Below are 21838 nucleotides of genomic sequence, written 5' to 3' on the forward strand. Positions count from 1 at the left end.
ATAATGAAGGGGAATACAGCAGTCCATGGTTTCCACAGCAAAATCCAACCAAAAACAAGCGTCTATTTTCAATTCTTTCATCAAAGTTTGACCTTTGCATGCCAAATTAAATGAGCTCCGGCCCATTAACCACTTATCTTACCAGCAACCTTTAGTTTGGGATCATCTGATGTGGCATCCATTCAAGGAAACAATGACGTAATCAGTTTGGATTGGTGATCCTAAAATATTTAATACGACCCAGCAGGTTTTAGATCTGTACATTGAAATAAACTAAAAGCTGTGAGTAGCTGAGAACTTGTAAATTACTGGTATAATCCCAGTTTAACCTAAAGACTGATGATATGGTGGAATTAATTAAACTTCTTCGTGAATCAAGTGTGAAGATTTAAATCTCTCACTTAAACATATGGGTCAAATCGGTGGCAGCGGCCCTGAACGACGGCGACACCTGGTGGAAAACGGTAGTCTATTCATCAATAAGCGCTGATACAAATGTAAACCCAGGTTTAACAGAGTTTGGTGAAATAAAGAGGCCCGTTAGTTTTAATGACAATTTATTACAGCCAGTAGTTTACGATACAAACCTTCAAAATGCTCAGCTCCCACCTTCCTGAACATGGCTGAATATCCGAGCACTGACACAGTAAAATGACATAAAACAGAGGAATGCATTCAAATTTTATCATTTTAATTTTATCTTTTTTCTATTTTTTTTTCCAACAAATTTTTATTTATGTTCAAGGTCTAGTCAAACCATCCCTAGACCTGGCAGAGTCAATCGTTTTCTTTTTTTTAAGAAATAATTTATCATTTTGCGATGTTTTCAGAGTTTTAGCTTTTTCAATGTTTAAGGTTTTTTTTTCTTTTTCCATCGGTGAAGCAGGTTTCAAAATGCTCAATCTGCAAGACAAAAGGAAAGAAATGCAGACTGTAGAAGTTACAGGATCTAATGTATATTCTGTCCTTTCAACTCATCAGGAATAAAAGTCATGCACACGTACCTTAGACGCTGGGTACTCCAGCAGGCGTGGTGGACTTCTGAGCCGCTTCCTTGGCCTGATGGGCCTGAAGTACAGCCACAGCCTCATCCACCTGCAACAAAACATGTTCTGAACAACTGCACACAGAGCTTTTAGCTTTAAACTCTTCATAATAAAATTAAAAATCTACTTTAGAGCTTTTTCATAATCATCTGGGGTGGGATTACATATAAACTTATGCTTCTACCCACTCCTTTTGAACCTTTTGTCATCTTTTATTTCTATGTTTTGTTTTGTTGTCTTTTTCTTGTTTTTGTTTTTAGATTTCCTTATGTTCAAATAAACTTTTCAATCAATCTTGTCACCTTAGATAAACAATTCTGTCAAATATGGAGGAAGGAACTGACCTTTGAGCGCAGGGACTCGGGTGACTCCAGCATGTGAAGCAGCTCAGAGTTGTCAATCTCCAGAAGCATACCAGTGATCTTGCCAGCCAGACTGGGATGCATGTTCTGGATCAGAGGGAACAGACGTTCACCTGGAATGGAAAAAGAGTTCAAGATTTAATAAAAATTTAACAAACACCAATAAATGACCGAATGGTTCTGTAATCCCTGCTGTACTAACCCAGCATCTGCTTCTGTTCCTGAGGGGGGGCGGCAGCCAGCATAGAGGCAGTTAGGGGCTCCTGGCCTTGGACGTGGACAGCAGGCTAAAAGAAAATCAATTTTAGACTATTTTTATCCAGCTCTGCAAACAAAATCATCACTTATCAAACCGACATGTTCGTGGTTGTTATTAACAATCTTTATGTCTGTAATTTCAACTTTTTTTTCCCTCCCAGTGTAGTGAGAGAAACTGAACTTGAGTCCTGCACATTCCTGTCTTTTTCCTAAGAATGCCCACGTCTCCAGTGGAAATTAAAGTCCCTAAATGTTTTTACACTGAAAGTAGAAGCAGTGGTGCTTACTTGCTGCATAGTGACCGGTGGCTGCGAGGCCATGTGTTGCTGAGGATTGCGCACGCCGGCAGCGTATTTGTACTGGGGCATGGCACGCACGGGGGCGGCAGCAGCAGAGGCGCTGGCTGGGCGCTGGCTGAGAGCCTGAGTGGCTGCCGGGACACAGGAAGAGAGGAACCTGAGTAAATCTGCATAAACCTCAAGTAATAACAGAGGAAATCTTCTTCACTAACAGACTTACGCATTCGCTGGGAAGCCATCATGCGTGGGACCTGGGTGTTGGTAGTAGTGGTAGCGCGGATGGTGTTGAAGGTCTGGGGCCTCGGTGCTGATGGCCGCATTGCGTTGGGCATGTTCTGGAAATCTGAAATAAAAAAAACAACAATCAATTACAGACATGATTATTATTCAGTCTGAAGGATGAACCGATGTCAGGCCACTCACGCTGAGGACGCACTCCTTGAGTGGCCCAACGTGGGCTGGGGCGGAGCTGGGCCAGCTGGTTGGCAGAGTAATATGCAGCACGGTTCTGGGCCTGAGAAGACAAAGACTCATTAAAGGCAAATACCTTAAAACTGCTTTTAAAGCACCATTTTTCTTCATTAAATATGCAAGTGAAACTAAAGAAGAATCGTTGGCGTCCTCATGCTTACCTGTGGGATAGCCGCCATGAAATAGCCTGAGGGTGGTGCAGGCTGGTAGGGGTTAAGAACAGGGTTGGGCACAGCACGGACAGTGGCCATCCTCTGCATGTACTGGTTGGTTAGATGAGCCTGCCGCTCTTCTTTCCTCTGAGCTAGAGCCACATACAGCGGCTTGGTAGCCACAATACGCCCATTCATCTCCGTCACAGCTTTAGTGGCCTCTTCTGGAGACGAGAAGCACACAAAGCCGAAGCCTTTGCTGCGACCGCCCTCCATCATCACCTGCAGGGGGAAAATATTCCAGTAAAACATGCAGTCAAGTTTGTCATTTTAACGACATACAAGTACTCGGTTTTTACCTTTGCGCTTGTTATGGTTCCAAATGGAGAGAATTCTTTACGGAGACGTTCATCATCCAGGCCATCATCCAAGTTCTTCACATACAGATTGACACCCTGATATAACACAAACACAATAAGAGAACATTGCTGCAATGTTAAAATAAAGTAAGCTCTTACAAACAAGTCTGGAATGAAATCACAAAACCGGGTGTTAATCTGAAGACTTATCCGTTAAGGCAGCAACGATTCGTCTACGTTGTTGACAAAAAAAAACAATAAAAATAGTTATAATTCCATTGTCGACTATGTTGCCAGACTTGTTTTTCCAACAGAGTGAGGCATCTGTTTTATTCTAATCTCTGTAGAGAGTCGCAGGCGTGCGCAAGCCGTCTCTGTTGGGTGGTAACGTACACAGAAATGGCGGCGTCCACAACAACGCATACCAAAATGTCTTAAGTTTGGGAACATTTAAGTCTGGACATGGAAAACAAAAAGATCTCCTGCAAGTTTGCAAAGCAGACCCTGCTTATCATGGCAGCATGTCGGTGCTGCATGAACATTTAAAGAGGAAGCACGTCAGGTATTTAAATAAACAGTCTGATTCGCCTAAGTAAGATCAGCTTCTACGCTAACTAGCAGACTGAGCCATCAGAGATTAAACGTATTGTCTGACTGACTAAAGTATTTTAAATTAAATGCATGCAGTCTGAAGAAGAGAGTCTCCATGGAGCCCTTTCTGCAGAGGAAACAGACCCCGCAGCAGGCGACAGCCCTCACAGAGTCAGTCCTGGTGATGCTGACCTGCGATATGAGGCGGCTCATTTCATTCGGTTTGCTTTGACAACTCTGAATGTTTTATTTTTAGCTATAAATGTTATTAGTTAGATTTCAGACTGTTGGAATTGTAAAGTTCTCTTGTAAAACTGTGCAGTTGACTACTGAATGTACTTAACTATAATGCTCTTTGTTTTATTTACTGTTTCAGTGCTGCCAATGTGCAGGGGTGTCAAACTCCAGTCCTTGAGGGCCGGTATCAGGCAGGTTTTTGTTGTTCCCCTCGACCAACACAGCTGATTTGAATAAAATGCATCCAGCAGCTTCATGTCAACCTGTTTTTAAGTTTTGGTCAGTGTGTTGGAGCATGGAGACAACAAAAACCTTCAGGATACCGGCTCTCCAGGACTGGAGTGTGACACCTGTGGTTTAAAGTAAAAAAAATGTTGACTTTATATATATATATATATATATATATATATATATATATATATATAGCATCAAAGTTGATCATAAGACATTTTTTATTCGTGTTTATTATCATTTGCCACATAATTACAGCAACCTCATGCTAAAGAAAAACGCAAAAAATTTTTTTTTATCAGACTCGTCGACTAATCGATTCAACAGTCGGTGACTAGTCGACCTTTAAAATAGTCGTTAGTTGCAGCCCTATTATCCGTACCACCACCCAACTAAAGATCTTGTGAGTACTTCTTAGAACGTTTAACTTTCTGGTTCAGGACCAAGAGCAAGATCATATTCTCTAAGTCTCTTGTTTTATATCATGTCATCTTTACTCAGATTTAAGTCTTGATGTTCTTTAAGAACATTAATTAGAGAGAACTTTGTAGTTCTTGCCAACTGAGAATAACAACAACACTGTCTGTTCATAGTGTCTAACAATCTTTAGTCATTAAGGCTTTAGATGAGAGGGAACACAAAGACCCCTTCACCATCCACACATTCAACGCATCAGCCCAACTGAATAGTCTGTGTTGCTTAGCAACAAAACTTTCAGAACAGTCAAATGACCCAGATATATCTGTCAGCCATGACATCTGAATTCTCCAAAATATCAAGGACCATTTTGATTCACAATTCCTCTCGCTTAACTTCAAGACCTCCCAAAAACAAGCTGAAGGTTTGGTTTGGAGAGATTTAACATAGAATACCCAGCAATCAATTCCAAGACACACCCAAACACTTTTCCATGGCGCTAGCCTTTGGAAAATAGGTTAATGTATAAAAACAACATCTAAATGTCATTCCTGTAAATAAAAGCACAAACTGGAGCCAACAAACCTGATATCTGGTCATGCGGTCTTGTTTCATCTGCTCAAATTTGCGTTTGAGCTCATTCTGACGTTCCCCTTTCTTCTGTGCACGGCCCACGTACACTTGCCTGCCGTTCAGTTCTTTACCGTTCATGTCATCGACAGCCTGCAGTGAAATAATCACAACTCCAATGAAACAAATGCGTTGAAACAATCCAGAACAAGCAGAAGTAGAGACTAGTGGAGAAAATACGGACCTTTTGGGCATCTTCATGCCTCTCAAAGCTGACGAAGCCAAATCCCTTGGATTTGCCACTTTCATCGGTCATAACTCTGATACTGAGTGCAGGCCCTACAAATACAGAGAAGTTTATCAACAAACTCCTCAAGACAAAAAAAATAAAAAAATAATAATTACAAACTAACTTGTTAATATTTTGTCTCTAATCTCGTCAACCCACCATATTTGCCAAAGAGCTCCTTCAGTTTCTCATCATCCATGTCCTCTCCAAAGTTCTTGATGTAAACGTTAGTGAATTCTCTGGCACGTGCCCCGAGCTCAGCCTCCCTCTCTTTGCGTGATTTAAAGCGCCCAACAAACCTGAAATGAAAGATTTTAGAAATGGCTTCAAGGGAAACTATAAATTTACCGGATAAATGTGATGTTTGTCGAAAATCTTCACCAGTTTTCCTTCATCAAGAAAGTCTGCTTACAGTAAATTTGGAGCAAATGCAGACACTTAAATCCAGGTATAAAACCTTTATCTGATGCTAAAATGCATGAAATCTGGAGTGTATACTTTATTTTATCAAGGCTTCTGCTTGGTTTTAATAATGCTTAGTACTTTCATTTATACATCTTGTGACTTTTAAAAAGATTCATATTCTATTATGTAAAGCACACTGAAGCATTTTAATGTAGAAAATATGCTAGATAAATAAATTTGCAACTAATTTATCACAATAGTTGATCAATTTTAGGCCCTTATACCATCTATAAAAACTTTACAACCATACAGCAATTAATAAGTTAGTAGCTAGTTGCAAGCCGTGTTAACTTTCAACACTTCAGCAGCAAGTTGCTTTATGTGTAAAATAAATTTTAAAAAAAAAAAAAAAAAGGTTGAAACATTTTGCAACAAGATGCTGTTGGAACACAAAATCAAACTTGATTAAAAGGTGAAAAAATGCTCATCAGAAATTAAACATAAGCTCCACTTACACTTTTCTGTCATTGAGCAACATGCCGTTCATTTTCTCAATGGCCCGCTCAGCAGCCTCATGGGTCTCAAAGTGCACAAAGCCGTAACCCTTTGAGCCATTTTCATCACAAACCACCTTGGAAAAGGCACATTTTAAAAAGAGGTTTTAAAATTGGGGGTAAAAAAAAACAAACACCATGCATTCAAAACATCTCAATGAACCATTTTCATCCCAGTCATGCAAAGTAAGGAACCATGAACTCAGACCACATTTCAATCCTACCTTGCAGGAGAGGATGTTTCCGAATGCAGAGAAGGTGTCGTACAGGGCCTTGTTATCAATGGACTTGTCCAGATTCTTGATGAAGATGTTTCCGACTCCACTCTTCCTCAATGAGGGGTCACGCTGAGACCACATGATGCGGAGAGGCCTCCCTTTGATTACGTCAAAATTCATGGTGTCCAGAGCTCGCTCAGCTGAAAAAAAAATGGCATTGATAGTGAATTTAGCAATGACTACCTAAAATATTTAAAAAATATATATAAAGAAAAAATTTGGTTTGAAACCACAGTCACATTAGGGATGGTGAAGTGCTGCTTAAAACAGAGATGCTACCACAGCATGTACAGCACATGCGCAAAATGGATCATCATCACACAGAGTAGCACTAGGGCTGTGATGATATGCTTCCATATGCCAATTCGATTCCGATTTGTTAGGTGCCGATTCGATTTAAATTGCGATTCTCAACATTCTTCGATATTACTGATTTTTTTTGTAGATTAAAAACAACACATTTTTGGAAAACTTTTTTTTTTTTTGCTAGTAATTTTTCTTGACTTCAGTTAGGAGAAAACAACACAGTAGCCAAACCTTCATTCTGCTGCTTTTATTGTCCAAGAAGACAAGTAAAAAAAAACAATAAAACCAATAAAAATGAGAAAAATTTGATAGTGGATTAATTTTATTTCATTGAAAAAAAGGGACACTTAAAAAAAATAAAAATTTAAAATTGTGAAAAACAATCTGCCACCATAGCCCTTCCTTCTTCTGGAAGGAAGCATTGACCCTTTGGACTCTTGGGGACCATTATAAACGATACCAGAAACAGATTCAGACTAAGTATTTTTAATTGCAAGAAGACATGGGTTACTTAGTTAAGCCTCCTAACAACTACTCTTTAGCACATGACAGTTCTGTGTAAAGGCCCTAAATAATGTCTTTTCCTTTTTGTGGTCTCTTTCACATGCACTTGTTCTGAAAATGCATCCGTCTTTAATTAAGAATAATAATTTAAAAAACATGTTCAAAATGGAGTCAGCTGCAGCCACATCCCTTTTTTTTGTTGTCTTTTCATCTATGTTATAATGCAAAGAGTTAATATAATAAACAAAGTTTGTTGCAAAGAAGTTCTCCAACTTTCCAATATATAATGTGGCTATACTAAGTGTTGAAGCACTCCTTTAGCACATGACAGTTCTGTGTGAAGGCCCTAAATAATGGGCCTTTTCATTTTTTTTGTCTTTCACATGCACTTGTTCTGAAATAAAAAAATAAAATAACTAAAAAAAAAAATCCTATTTAAAAAAAACATGTTCAAAATGGAGTCAGTTGCAGCCACATCCCTTCCACTCGCCCTTGCCATGTAGTGTTTAGTTAAAACCTACCATCAGCAGGTTGCTGGAAGTTGACATATGCATATCCAAGGGACCGGCGGGTGATCATGTCTCTGCACACCCTGATGGAGAGGATGGGTCCGGCAGGACTGAACTTTTCGTACAGCATGGCCTCGGTCACGTCTGGGTGCAGGTCGCCTACATAGAGGGAGGCCATGGGGTAGCTGGGCGCGCTGGGATTCATGTCTAATCACGTGTGTTCACCTCTTTTTTTTTTTTTTAAAGTTTGTTCGCCTTTCAGCCCGATTAGAATTAGAAAGAATCAAATTGTTTTCCAGGTTATTTACAAGAACTCAGACACGTGACACGCTAGCAACGTGGGCTTGCTCGGTTAGCAAAATGTCGGAACGTGGCCTACCCGGTACGGCTCAAGTCACAACTAAGAATTTAAGCCCGTTCGCAGTCACTTAGAAAACTAAGCTGGCTTCTGAGAAATAATCAAGTACTAAACTTATGATAAGAGGAGGAAAAGTCCCGGAGGGAGTAAATAACTAGAATATATCAGGCTAATTGTCCACGCTTTCGACAATGACGCTAGTAGCTTAGCATGCTAACGTTCCGTCTTTCCAGGGCAGCGTCTTCTTTATGTTGCTGGAGTTGGCAAATTAAATCCTGCTTCACCGATTTTTTTTTTATTTTTTTCTTATAAAAAATATGTCTGCGTTGCTTTCTAGCTTTTGGTTTGTTTCATAATAATAAAATGTGTGCCGAGACTAGCTCCGGAGCACACCCTACGCAGACGGATTACAGGAATGAAAGGAGGAGCCGCAGAGCTCGTTTCCACTCCAAGCCACGGCGTGCTCAGCGAGATTCACGTCTCACATCTCGCGATATCTCCTCTTTTATACCTTCAGGCTGTTTTCTGTAAAGACATTTAAAGCTCAACAATTGTTTTTACCGCATCTGTGAATAGATCAGGTTTAATAACCTGGACGCCCTCTCTTTCTTGCTATGTGATATCAGGGGACTGTTGCTTGCAGAGTGATGTTATTTTTTCTGGCCGGCTGCCGCAGCATGTCTGCATTCCTCTGCGGTATCTGCCCTCCCCACAGCTACTGTCGTGGCAGATAACACACAGTGGCGGATTTTAAGAGATTTGGGGCCCCGGGCAAAGGCAGGCATGGGGCCCCATGGTAAATATTGCACTTTCTACTCCACTACTGTAGGGGCGAACTTACCATTAGGCAAATTAGGCCTGTCAAACCACGTGTGTCTCTTTTTAAAAGTTTGTTTTTTGTTTTCCTTTCAGGCCGATTAGATTTACAATCTATTTTTTTCCCCCTTTCAGCCTGGTTGCCTAGGCCCCCCAGTTCTTTAGGGCCCCATAAAACTTGTCATACACTTATGGTTATTTATTACTTAGTTACTTATTACCAACAAAAAATGTTTTTGATTAAAGTGCATTGGCTGTTAGCAACGCAAATAATATACAGTACACACACACCCCCAAAGGGTGAGAAGTCTCAAGGGGAGTACTATAACTGAGGCCACTGCATCTTTTTAATGTTATTCCTTGTAGTGGAAACAATTTCTGGGAAAAAAAACCCCTGAAGCTTTTGAACTGACTTGTCTGATTCATATTCTGATAATTATGTTAAATTTGTTTCCCCACAAAAAAAGAGAGAAGCAACACTTGCGGCATCAATAAAGGCAGACAAATTGTCTCTGTTCCAAATGTTTCTTACTGGAAAAGCTTCACTTACACCAAACAAGGAGAAAATGTATTGCTTTCCTTCTAAATACCTAATTTTTAATCAGGTTAAGGAAGTTTATCTGATAATTTACCTGTTTTATCACTGCAAGTTATTTTTCTTGTAAAGATACTGAACAGATTGATATAATCTGTTCTTTAAAAAAAAAGAAAAAAAGAAGTTATTTGTGGTCATTTCATTTCTCATGTTCTTAATTTACCAAAAAACTAATTCTAGCTTCTCTTCATACATAAATGTTTGGTTCTCCTTAAACTTCAAACATCTCAGATCAATGTTAATATATAATTCTATTACTTATAATGATGAATCCATTTGATCTAATCACAATGTTGGGAGAGGGACTGAATCTTAACTTTTTAAAAACCAGAAGGCCATAATTATCCACTTTTATTTTATTCAGTGTTTTTTTTTTTTTTTTAATTCAGCACTTTAACACCAAAACAAGTTCCTAGTCCGAATTGTTCAAAGACAATGGCGATAAAAGTCTTTGATCATATACAATCGATAATTTCTTCTGACCGTTTGATCCTCTGGTATTATTTAACCATTTATTTGCATCTCATTTCTTGCATTCATTAAATTTGAAGAGAACGGACCTGATGTTGGAGCTGGAATCCGACTGATACATAGTTGAAGTACATTTAGGTTTTTAACTTGCATGGTTAAAACAGTTTTTCATGATGTGAATGGTTTCAGAGTCGAGTCAAACAGTCTGATGGTTTTCTTCCAGGTTTACTGAAATCTGTAATCTACAAGGAGGCTTTTAACCAAATGAAAAGGCATCATCTGGATATGTAGACTGTCAGCAGGAAATGCAGATGATTTACAATGCAGCTGTGGTGTTTACCTGCTGATTGTTCACTCCAGTTCTCCCTCAGCATTTAGAAAGTCTGAATAAATGTTCAGTTGTTACACTTTGCACACGCTGGACTGGAACGACTCCTTTTCAGTTTTTCATCCCCTTTCAAAACGTTTTATGGAAACTTTTACTATTTAATCCACCAAATAAAGCAAAACGGAGGTTTGATTCTTGGCTAACCACAGCATATGTAAACAATTTAGAGATCATTAGATCTCAGACTCTTTGACCAATTCATTATGTGAGGATATAAAAAAAAAGTCTGTGTTTAAATTGTTAATTCTTTTTTATTCCACTTACATGAAATTACACATTTCCCTCTCGAACAGTTATGTTTGTGCTTTCAGTATGAAAATTCCTAAGACAACCCAGGCTAACCAGTTCAGCAACCACCTTCCTCACTACGTCAGAAGCTACCCAACAGTTCAGGCAAGTTTTGAAAGAAAAAAAAAAAGGAGAATTAAAGAGAAGAAAAAACAAAAACACTAAATATGAAAAAGCAGAACTGCACAAAGGTTTTTCTCCTTGCTGCAATGCTCATACAAAACAGCAACAACACAAGCTTTATGTGCTCTTTGTTCAGATTCTATACCTCATAACTGATATATAGAAAAAGCAGCCTCCCCCCTCCCCCAAGAAAAAAAATAAACCAATGAAATAGGTTGAATAAATGACAGTAAATGGAATGTAACCTTTATAAAATCTTGCCCTACATCTCCAGCTCTCTCCATGACACCACTACTGTTCACCTCTTCTGTAGCACAGACTAAGACGACGTCTCGGCTGGTGTGAGGAGCCGGCAGCTGTTTGAGAAAACACAGATGTGCCTCCATACGCTGAGGTTCCTCTCAAACAGCGCCACTCTGACCACAAACTCTAAACTTGCAGCTTGTTTTACAAGTTTCACCTTAATGCAACACTATCACAGCTCCTACTCTGGAAAAGGTCAACAGCCAAGCACCCAACCCCAAACACACATTACCCTCCCAGCAAACTGTAAAAACCTACCCCTCCCTGCCCATCCCACTTCCCCAGTTACTATGGAAACCACAGTGAACCAAAAGGAGTGAGGCAAGTAGGGACCTAGCCAGAAAAATATGGACAGAGTTGGATCTTGATGATGAGGTGGTCGCAGTGTTGATGATTATGATGAAGATGACCTAGGACGATGGCAGGCAGACGGGGATGACTACAGGGATCTGGCTCAATCTCTGGGCTCCTCTGTCTCCTCTCCCTCAACCTGGTTATCAGAAGTCCACAGCTGAAAAGACACAGAACCAGAGTCAATATCTCCTTTTCCCAAGCTTAAACTTGCATATTGTACCACTTCATGCAAAACTATGACCATCTCTATTGGAAACATTGTTCTCTTACGCATTTGAATGACTTAAAATTTCACATAATTTAATTTTTTTATTTTTTAAACATCTTTTTGACCCTACGGATATGGCTGCTCAGATCATGGGAAGGTCAATGTGATATTAGCCTGCATGATATATAAATATCGCCACAGCTGCGAAACTGTGATAAATAGCAGTCCAAGATGCCTGCTTCACACGCGTGTGTGTGTGTGTGTGTGTGTGAGAGAATGGCTCCGGTGGTTGTTGTGATGGCTGAAGTTAGTGTGAGGGGCAACAAAATTGTGGCTGCAGAAGATCTTTAAGGGTTAAAACAACGTCAGTTATTTGGAACTGGTTCGAGATGCGAGACATCAGTCACAGGTTCGCTAAAACGACTTTTTTTTTTAGCAAGCAAAGGCTATGAAGTTCCACACATGAGTTTTTATGCTTAAAAAAAGCACTTCTTGTAGCTTCAGTGCTACAATAATTGTTTTAATGTGACCTTAAACTGCAGTGGCGGTGAATATTTTCTAGTGTCATCATTAATTAAGTCTTCTGAATAGTTTTTGGATTTCAGAGCGTAAATCAGGCATTAGAAAAGGAACACTGTTGCGTCTCGGACACGGAAATAATTTGAGAAATTAAATCTATGTCATCTGAGGTGTTGCATATCTACAAAAGAAAGCAACTTACCGTCAAGTTGTCTCTCAATAGCTGCATGATTAGTGTGCTGTCTTTGTACGATTCTTCACTCAGTGTGTCCAGCTCTGCGATGGCGTCATCAAAAGCCTAAAAGATTGAAAGCACATTTTCAGGTCTGAAGCAAGGGTCATGTCAGAAAGTTTCTGTACATCAATTCATCGTCTGCAGAGGTTTTATGTGTTGTGGTTGGGAATTTAGGTTCACACAAACCCCCAGAAGAAAAAGAATACACACACAATGCTTAAAAACAGCCATGAAATGTCCTGTTTAACATCCTTATTGGACATATGAACTTACCTGTTTGGCCAGCTGGCAAGCTTCTTCAGGTGAGTTGAGGATCTCGTAGAAGAAGACAGAGAAGTTAAGGGCGAGACCGAGACGGATGGGGTGTGTGGGCTGCATTTCCTCTTTGCTGATATCAAAAGCCTGTTTATATGCGTTCTGCGAGTCTGTAATGATGGCTGAGGAAGGAGAGAAGAAATAAATCAGTTAAAATTAGGAAATAAAGTGAATCTCAGACAAAAAGCACATTTTCATGGATTTGCAGAGTGCAGAAAATGAATCTTGGTTTGTGTGCATGACTTAAAACACAGAATCAAAACATTATTAAACTTTAAAGCTACAAAGCAGCAACAAATGCATGTCCTGAAGACAGAGCACAGCTTCCCTTCTCCTCCTGCTGGGTAAAGGCAACCAGGAAGTGTTTATTTCAATCAACTTTCCAAAGAGGACACACATCTTAACCAAACAGTGAAAATAGATATAAAACTTACAAAGTTGACACAAAATTGCAATAAATTATTGACAAAACGAGTCACTTTAATTTCTGGACTGATGACAACACTTCAGTTCCAAAAGGTGGAGAATCTGAACCTTAAAGTATGATTTAATCTTTACAAGTAGAAATAAAGCCAAATGAGATCAGACTAAACTAAAAACAGCCACTAGAGGGAAACAAGATCCAAGAAAACAATAAATGACTAAGTGGAAGCAGAGCTTACTTATTTGTCACTCGCAACATACAATTATCATGCCCTATAACTACACGCATCAACCTATTGGCTCTTTCCAGTTAGCACTGGTCCAGAATGAGACAAATGTCCGGATCTGACGGCTGGGAGTGACGACTGCTCATAATTTGATCTAATGCATCTACATGTGCTTCTGAAAAGGGATTAGAAAATATCCATGTCCTCATTTTTCCAGTCACTTCTTCAGAGCAGATGCGTACAAAGTGACGCCACTTTGTGTTATTTTCAGTCTTTGTTGAACATGTCAGGTGTTTTAGGTGCCAACATGGGAGCTAAAAAGCCTGACGTTCATGTGAATGTTTTACATAGTTTATACTCCTAACTTCCTGCTGCTTCCCTCTACTGAGGTTTTCGCTCTCAGAAAACATGTCGCTTCATGTTGAAGACATGTAGGTTTCTCCGCTTTGCTCATGTGTTCGACTAAAAGTCAGATATTTACATCTACGTGCACAAAGAGACGCTTTGGGGGGGAAATCTGGATTTCTCATTGAGCCCATTTACATGTCCAAAAAAACGATACGATGACCCAATATCTGTAGGTCAGCCAGTGATCACGTAGATTACATAATCCCATTATGTATGTTCCCAGATAACAGCAGTTTAAAAAAAAAAAAAAAATTGCGTCTCTTCCGTCGGGGTGAAAGATACGACATGCTTACATAATGAATCATCTGACAACTGCAGCGATCAGGAAATGATCAGAGTTTTGGTGTGCATGTAAACGGGCGCTATGATGTCATGTGACCACAGAGCCATGGACAGAACAGACATGGAGCTAGACGAAGCTTGTTTCTGTTATCCAGGAAACACAGAACTGCTTATTTACTAAGGCTGTGACGAAACGCTTTTGTCCCAATTCAATAGTTTTTTGGGTGATGATTCGATTTAGATTGAAATTCTCACGATTCTTTGATATTGCTGATTTTTGTAGACTAGAGAAAAAAAAAAAAGTATAAAACTGCTCGTCATTTTTCTTCATTTCAATTAGGTAAAAACACACAGTAGCCCGTCCATCATTCTGCTGCTGTAATGCCCAAGAAAACAAGTAAAAAGATCAATAAAAACAATAAAAGTGACTAAAATTTTTTAATGGATTATTTTTATTTCAAGAAAAAAAAAATTTTATTTTAAAAAATTGTGAAGCAAAAAATCCCGAAATTCATATTTTTTCGATTCAATTTCCCACCCCTTTTATTTACCAATTTAAACTTCAAGTCGTGTTCAACCTGAATCTACAACCAGTGTTGGACTCATGAAATGTACCTATAAATAACCATCTGTCTGAAGATGTGTTTCCATTACACCTGAAACTGCAAAAAACTAAATATCACAATTTAAAAAACGCAAATAGAAACACCTACATTAAGTCAAATATCGCTAAAACGCTTTGATACAGAAACACATTGCAAAAGTGTAATAGAAAAACTTTTTGCATTTACGTGTCCCCGGATGCAACCTAGGGGGTCGTGAGCAGTTCATCTCTGGTAAAGATGGCGCAGTGGAACAAATAGAGAATTTCAGAACTTAAGATAAAATGAGGGAGAAAAGTTTTGGAAAAAAAATCTCCACAGCAACTACAAAGCCACGTGGCTACCTAGCAGAAACCGGATGAGACGGACTAATTGAGGCCAACGCAACTGTTCCACGGAAACACCTGCAAATCGCAAGTTTGTCGAAACTCACAAATATGGCTTTTGCATGAAACACATCTGTAGCGTTTGACACGCCACATCTGAACATGTTCACACATCGTACCTCTCTTTTCTTCTCCTGAAGCCACCTCAGCCAAGTAACGGTAGTAATCCCCCTTCATTTTCAAATAGAAGACTTTGCTCTCTGCCGCAGTTGCTTTGGGAATAAGATACTTGTCCAAAAGACCCTGAAAAGAAAGAAAAATTATGGTTAGAATAATATTAAAATTCTTCTAAGAATAAATGGCTTAACCTAAACTGGTTTGAGTGAATCCCATCGCCAGTTTCAAGGCACAACCAGAGCCATTTAAATGTGGAGGCGAGCTGGCTACCTCCGGTCGCCTCCAGGCTTGAGCCAGAGATTTTGGCTGAGCTACATCACAGATGCTTCAGGGACCACCGAAGGGGGGGTGGATCTATGTGGATAACATGAAAGTATGGGGGAGGAGGAGAAAGGGATGGGCTGGACAGACAAGTAGGGAGTCAAGATGGTTGAGAGGAAAAGGATGGAGGGGGGAGCGGGAATGGTTGGAAGCATGGATGAAAGTTGGCAGGTGTGCAGAGCGAGAGAGAGAGAGCGAGCGAGAGCGAGCGCGAGAGAGAGTGGCAGGCTGCTGAACTCCTGTTGAGGAAATAGGTCACTTTAAGCCCAGTGTGGCTTCGACAACACAAGCATCCTCCTGCAGCAGACGGCTCATAACTGGAGGAAAACTTAAGTAGCTCGAGTTTTCCTTTTTGTACGAAAAAAATGTGGGGAAAAACATTTTTTTTGCCATGTTTAAGTGCAACAATCTAATGGATTCATCGTCAGGATGTCGTTTCTTCATGGCTTAACCGTTTCATTTTAGTTCAGTTTATGTGTGTTAAGTTTTCTGGGGGTTTTTTTGCCTTGTAGCTACAGAAAATTAACGGTGTAGCACAGAGTTAAATGCAGCATAAGGAAATAACAGGAACTAAAATGTCTTCTTGTGTAGGTTTGGACGGACAGTATGATGCACGAAAGCTCATCTCAGATGGAAACTGAAACAGGGTCTACAAGCAGACAGAAATCACAAGAAAGTGACCAGATTTGTTCATAAGAAAAGTGTTTGTGTTGTGCTGATCAGCATTCAGAACGGATGGTCAAACACTGATTTTTGTAAGGTTGTCTGTGTAAGATTCTTTTCGGCATATTTGCATATCACATGCATGATGGAATAAACACGGCTCACGAAGCCTGCACTTGCTGAGTGCTTTTAAAAACCGGTGTTGGGGACCAGGGAAGCCCTCTGGGATCTGAATGTAGAACTGGGCCACTGGCAAGGGCACAGCTAAAATCAGACTATCACTATGGCAATGTACAGAGCAAATGAAGCTCATTTTAACCTCACATTGTGTTTGATTCTGACTTTTTGTATTATAATACACACACTGTTTAACTCAACAGAACTGAGCCACAATCATAAAAGAAACAAAGAGGTCAGGCTTTACTGCAGGTTTCTGGACAGATGTCATCGTGTCTGAGGGACACATTATAAACCCAGTTTTTGTCAGTTTGTATAAATAATTATAAAAAGCATTATAAATAATTATAATCACTATCGGATCTGGAGATCTAACACTTCAATGTTCCATCAGACGGCACAAATTCCACTAAACTGAGAAAAACCTAAAAGTAAAAACATAGTTGTTGATTTTGCAGGAATAATTTCAGGATAAATTAAACTAAAAAAAAAAAAAAAAGGAAATTCCAGACAGATAAAATGTAATAAAAGTGTCTCTGCTTGGGGTTTTAAGGCCTTCTGCGTTGAACGGATAAGTACAACATGGACAGAGTGACGTTTTCCTTCACTTTGTCTCTGACGGATGAATATAAATTCAAGCTTCTTTACTGAAATAATGCATCAACCTAATTGCTCTTCTGTCTATTTTACAAACCCACAGATCCATTCAGCCTCCATAAGACTGTGGCTGAAGTGGACGTCAGCGATGCAGAATGCTGGTAGGTCAGTTTCTGTAATTATAGGATTAAGACTTTGAGAGTCATCACCGGGCAGATAATACACAACCGGAGAAGCAGATGTACTACTGGCAGCTGAAGTATTTAAAATACACAGAAAGGACTAAATAAACTAAGTTGTAATCACTGAACTTCTGAAACTGGTGAAACAAATAATGCTTTACTGAGTTAAACAAGCTAGTTGTTTTAAAATTGTGGGATACTGACCAACTTTGGGAGCACACTGCCTCAAAAAACAAATACCTCCATTATTTTTTTTTTTTGTGATGGGTGGGGATCATCATTCAGCTCAGACCTTTAATGCACATAGGCTGCATAGTTTATCCATTGTGCTAGTTTTTTTTTTTGTAGTTTTTAAGTTGTTTTACTTGATTTATTGTAACTTACTGAAGCACTTTAACATTCAGAAAAGTGTTTTATAAAAACATAAAAAGACATATTACAAGCTTTTTCTTGACGGATGTTCAAGCAAATGAAGGAAATAAATTTGGTACACAGCATAAAAGACCAACAAATATCAGGAAATTCAACCTTCTTGGCACTGGATTTCCTGTAAAATTGGTGTTAAATAATTAACTTGCAGCTTTATTTATAATAAAAAAAACAAAAACAGTTGTGTCTAACAGAAGAGGAAAATGCCATTTAACAGCATTCACTGTCCCATGAATCTCACCAGAACATCGTTGCAGATGTCTTTCAGCTCCTTCTCAATCTTTTCCCGGTACTCCTTGGCCATGGCCTGCTTCCTCTCGCTGTTCTCCGCTTTCTGCTCGATGCTGGACACCACACGCCAGGAAGAGCGACGCGCACCCACCACGTTCTTGTAGGCCACCGACAGCAGGTTGCGCTCTTCGTTCGAGAGCTGATCACTGTCCTCCGTCACTGCCTTCATCACAGAGGCCATGTCGTCGTAACGCTCAGCCTGTTCGGCCAACTTGGCCTTTTGTACCAGTTCCTTCTGAGGTGCCTCGCTCATGACTGCTCGCTGGAGGATGGAAAGCAAAGAGGCAGGGGAAAGGACAAGTGGGGGTCAATTTAGAAGCAAATGACAGCTTTTGAAGTTAAGCATTAGAAAACTTAATTTTTCATACAAATTTGAGGAAAACTGGCATTTAAAGCAGAGATAAATGCATTGAGCATCTATAAAAACAAATAAATTTGAAATGTCTGAGTTTAAAAGGCAACTTGAGACGGGGTAAAACTTACTTCATGTGGTCTCTAACGGTTTGTGTAAGAGCAGGCGTAATTAACAGTTTCATGACCTGTTTGTACATAGCCTCTAAAACACCCAGGATTTATCATCAGATCAATAGCCTACATCTGTTTGACCCATCAAAACAAATCCCCAGCGGGCTCACACAGAATCAATGACTTTTTTCCATTTCACTGTCAGCGCAGCTGAACATGTTCAAAATCCCTCCTGAGATGCAGAAAAGAATCCAGTTCTTCACATTTTACAACCCTGATGGAGCCCCGCAACCATTAAAATGGTCACATTGATGTCTAACAGAAAGAAACACCTTGAGAAACACAGCAGCAATACCAGTAAAGAGTAGTCAGTCTGACTATAAATAGGCTGCACTGTCCAGAAAAACACATGGAAACCCAGAAATGAAGCATCTTCTCTGGCCAAAAACCATCAAATAAACTTTCTGAGTCTTTGTTGCTTCAACAAAACCTTTAAACTGTTTAGAAACAACTTGAAGGAGTCTGCTTTCAGACACCAGTCAACAACTCAGTCATCATCCTCTACCAAAAGGTTTCCTTCTTAAGGCACATTCCCATTGGAGCCCCCTGGTGCTGTGCGAACTCAGGTCCACCTGAAAACCAGGTATCTCGGTTCAGGGCCAGGTGAAACCTGCTGCAGTTTGTCGACAGCGTGAAAAGTAAATGAACAAAGAGGAAGTGACGCGAGACACGCTGTGGCTCGCTGCAGTTCACACAGACAGACTGGAGAAATAAATGAGCCACTGGCCAATCAATGAGTTTATTCTTCTTGGTCAGTGGTCGTTTCAGGGAATACCGCTCCTAGCGACAAGCCGCTGTAACTGCGTCACGTTGTTTTGGCGGTTTGAGCCTGTTAAGTAGGTTGAAGTTGCAGGTGAAACCAAACAAAGGTGCAATTTTTTTGCCAAGTCACATCCCAATCAGACAAAACCTCTGTGAATGCTCCTTTAATTTCTGCATCACACAACTACCTTAACTGAATGTATCTGGAAATAGTTCATTTTTTGCAAGCTGAATTTTCTAATTACCTAAATGATTAAAAATGCTCAATATCTTTAAGTCTACATGAAGCTACTAATCTTTAATTTCTCCTTTTTATTTAAAAAAAAGTAATGCATTATGTAACATGTGCCCAGGCAACAGCTCACAATTTTCTGTCTATTTTTTTTTTTTTTTTTTTTAAATTCCACAATGCCATGTTTCTCTCAAAATCACGCTTTCTTCCTTAAAATCCATATCTTCATTTCCACTTAACCTTGACCATGGAGAGGCTGGACATCATAATGTTCCTCCATCTGGCTCGGATCAACCGACTTTTTAATGGGCTTAAAATTGTGCATTAAGTTTTATAGTCAAGTTCGCATGGAAATAAATGTGTAACCTGTAAAAACTAATAGAAACTGCAGTCTCGGTGCTTGGATCAGTATATATCTGGTCGGCCTCCAGGGTGAACGTGCCCCTCTTTTCTCAAGCACACGCGCCACACCCATCCCCTGTACCTGTGGCTCGCTTAAAGAAGCGGAAACTAAAGTATGAAAGTGCGTTTAAACGTGGCACACAGTGGCGCATTTCTGCCCTTTCCTGGCAGACACTGACCCAAAGCCATACGCATGAACTCGGATGCAAATTTATGAAGACAAAACCAGTAAAATACACGAAAACGGACGTCTACAACTAGGCCCGCGTGACCAGTTTCCAGTATGGCGCCAACTATTTCCTGAAACACAAGCCTTCCCAGTGAGACGCGAGTTTCGGTCTTTCTTCATCCCAATTGCGTCTTAAATAACTGGATACTTAGTAAAAAAAAAAAAAAAAAAAAACTAAAAAAAAACTTTTGTAATACTTAAAATATCTGTCCAATTGGCGACTGAAAAGAAACAAACAAACAAAAAAATTACATCTACATGGTTTATTTCATTATGTAACCGACTCCTGAGAAAAAAAGTAAAAACTATTACAATCACCGTGTCGTGAATGCGTTTTCTATTTTACATAAACTCCGGTTAAATATATTTAAAATAGCACATTTATTAGCGATTAATCCATCGGATCAGATACATTTCCACTCAAATCAACTAAATGCACACTTTCCCATTTAACCAACACGCCTTCCCTTTCCACCCCAAAGCTCCGCATTGAAACCAGCCATTAGACGCATCCCTCGCCGTAATGTTAGCTAAGCTGGCCATTGTTCTTGAGTTCGGTAAGCGTCGCTGTTCCACGCATCCCTACCAGCAGACAATGGAGATATTACATATCATTTTTTGTTATCGCAAACATTTTTTTATTCACAAATTAAAATACATTTGAAGACATTATTCATACTCAAAAGAGCAGTTAAAAAATGAAGGGGTTTCATACCTGAGTAGTGGCAGATGTCGGCGTACCAGCTGATTCTCTCAGACCGTCCGAATGAATGCAGTCCACGGGGTTTCCTTCCAATCACACCGGTCCAAGACCACGGCCTGAGCGAAGAAGGACTGACGTCAAGCTTTACCATGGCAACCAAAGACAAAGCATTATGGGAGCTGTAGTTTTCTATTGACGTTGCTTTCATAGGTCATTAATATACTTACAAAAATATATACTGCGGTATTTCTGATAAATTAGGCCACGTTTTTATGAAGCAAACCTTAAATATTAACAGTGATAAAGACATGGTCCATTAAAAGTCTACCTTTTAACTTACTATACAATTGTGCTCATATTTATTCATACCCTTTCATTAAAGAGGATAAAAAACGGAAAAAAAACAAAACAAAAAAGTAATAATAAGTAAAAATTTAATGAAAATCGTTACATTATTTTCTAATTATGGTTTAATAGAAATATTTTTTTAAAAAGCAAACAAATAAGATCATTTATTACATATGACATATCTCTCATAAACTAATATTTTGTTGAACAATCCTTTAATGTTTCCGCTACAGTCAGGTGTTTTCTGTTTCTCTCAGTCAGACTTCTGCACCTGTTAACAGGTATTTTGTCCCACTGTTCAACAGAAAAGGGCTCTAATTTCTCCAGGGACAATTTGTTTGTTTGTTTGTTTTTTCTTTCTTCAACTTAATTAAATGAAAAACCAGTGTCTTATATTACTAAATTTTATTTTTGCACATTTTTAGTTATTGTTCCTTTTTTAAGTCTCCAGTTATTTGAGTGACCGTTGTAAATTCAGCCTTTTCTTTAGTGAAAGGGGATGAATACATATGAGCACAACTGTATATATATTTTTTTTTGAACAGATGAAAAATTTACCATATAGTTACCTAATCAATCAGGTAACTGTATAGTAGAATTCATTTTAAATGGCACTCATACTATAAGAACAACAATCTCTGTGTAATCATGTTTTTACCCTCATCAGCAAGCAGTGAGATGTGTCTGTATAGTGATTTTACATGGGAGTATTTGCTAGAGA

The 21838-nt window shown here is 39.3% G+C and overlaps 2 protein-coding genes across 2 annotated transcripts; both read right to left on the reverse strand.

Moving 5' to 3' along the window:
* Positions 1–546: 546 nt before the first annotated feature.
* Positions 547–8625, reverse strand: LOC306755858 (polyadenylate-binding protein 1A). The gene is made up of 15 exons (XM_079240415.1): positions 7851–8625; positions 6466–6659; positions 6203–6318; positions 5442–5581; positions 5238–5332; positions 5009–5146; positions 2948–3043; positions 2598–2870; positions 2389–2479; positions 2186–2308; positions 1954–2096; positions 1611–1695; positions 1391–1521; positions 1005–1095; positions 547–903 (listed from the first exon to the last, which is right to left on the reverse strand). Exons 1-14 carry the CDS (start codon positions 8041–8043, stop codon positions 1006–1008), a joined length of 1908 nt encoding a protein of 635 aa, XP_079096541.1. The 5' UTR covers positions 8044–8625; the 3' UTR covers positions 547–903; position 1005.
* A 2857-nt stretch (positions 8626–11482) lies between these two features.
* Positions 11483–20848, reverse strand: LOC306755768 (14-3-3 protein zeta-like). Its single transcript, XM_079240279.1, has 6 exons — positions 20782–20848; positions 17867–18178; positions 15259–15382; positions 12770–12933; positions 12464–12559; positions 11483–11691 (listed from the first exon to the last, which is right to left on the reverse strand). Exons 2-6 carry the CDS (start codon positions 18167–18169, stop codon positions 11635–11637), a joined length of 744 nt encoding a protein of 247 aa, XP_079096405.1. The 5' UTR covers positions 18170–18178; positions 20782–20848; the 3' UTR covers positions 11483–11634.
* Positions 20849–21838: the final 990 nt, after the last annotated feature.

Source organism: Telmatherina bonti (assembly GCF_933228915.1).
Source record: "Telmatherina bonti genome assembly, chromosome: 5".
Lineage (NCBI taxonomy): Eukaryota > Metazoa > Chordata > Actinopteri > Atheriniformes > Telmatherinidae > Telmatherina > Telmatherina bonti.

Coding starts and splice junctions, on each gene's coding strand:
- LOC306755858 (XM_079240415.1), bottom strand. CDS start 8,043: ATGAATCCCAGCGCGCCCAGCTACCCCATGGCCTCCCTCTATGTAGGC. Junction 2,871..2,947: donor GAACCATAACAAGCGCAAAG/GTAAAAACCGAG, acceptor TTCCCCCTGCAG/GTGATGATGGAGGGCGGTCG. Junction 2,309..2,388: donor TCAAGGAGTGCGTCCTCAGC/GTGAGTGGCCTG, acceptor TTTTTATTTCAG/ATTTCCAGAACATGCCCAAC.
- LOC306755768 (XM_079240279.1), bottom strand. CDS start 18,169: ATGAGCGAGGCACCTCAGAAGGAACTGGTACAAAAGGCCAAGTTGGCC. Junction 15,383..17,866: donor ACATCTGCAACGATGTTCTG/GTGAGATTCATG, acceptor CTTTCTTTTCAG/GGTCTTTTGGACAAGTATCT. Junction 12,560..12,769: donor CTTGCCAGCTGGCCAAACAG/GTAAGTTCATAT, acceptor TCAATCTTTTAG/GCTTTTGATGACGCCATCGC.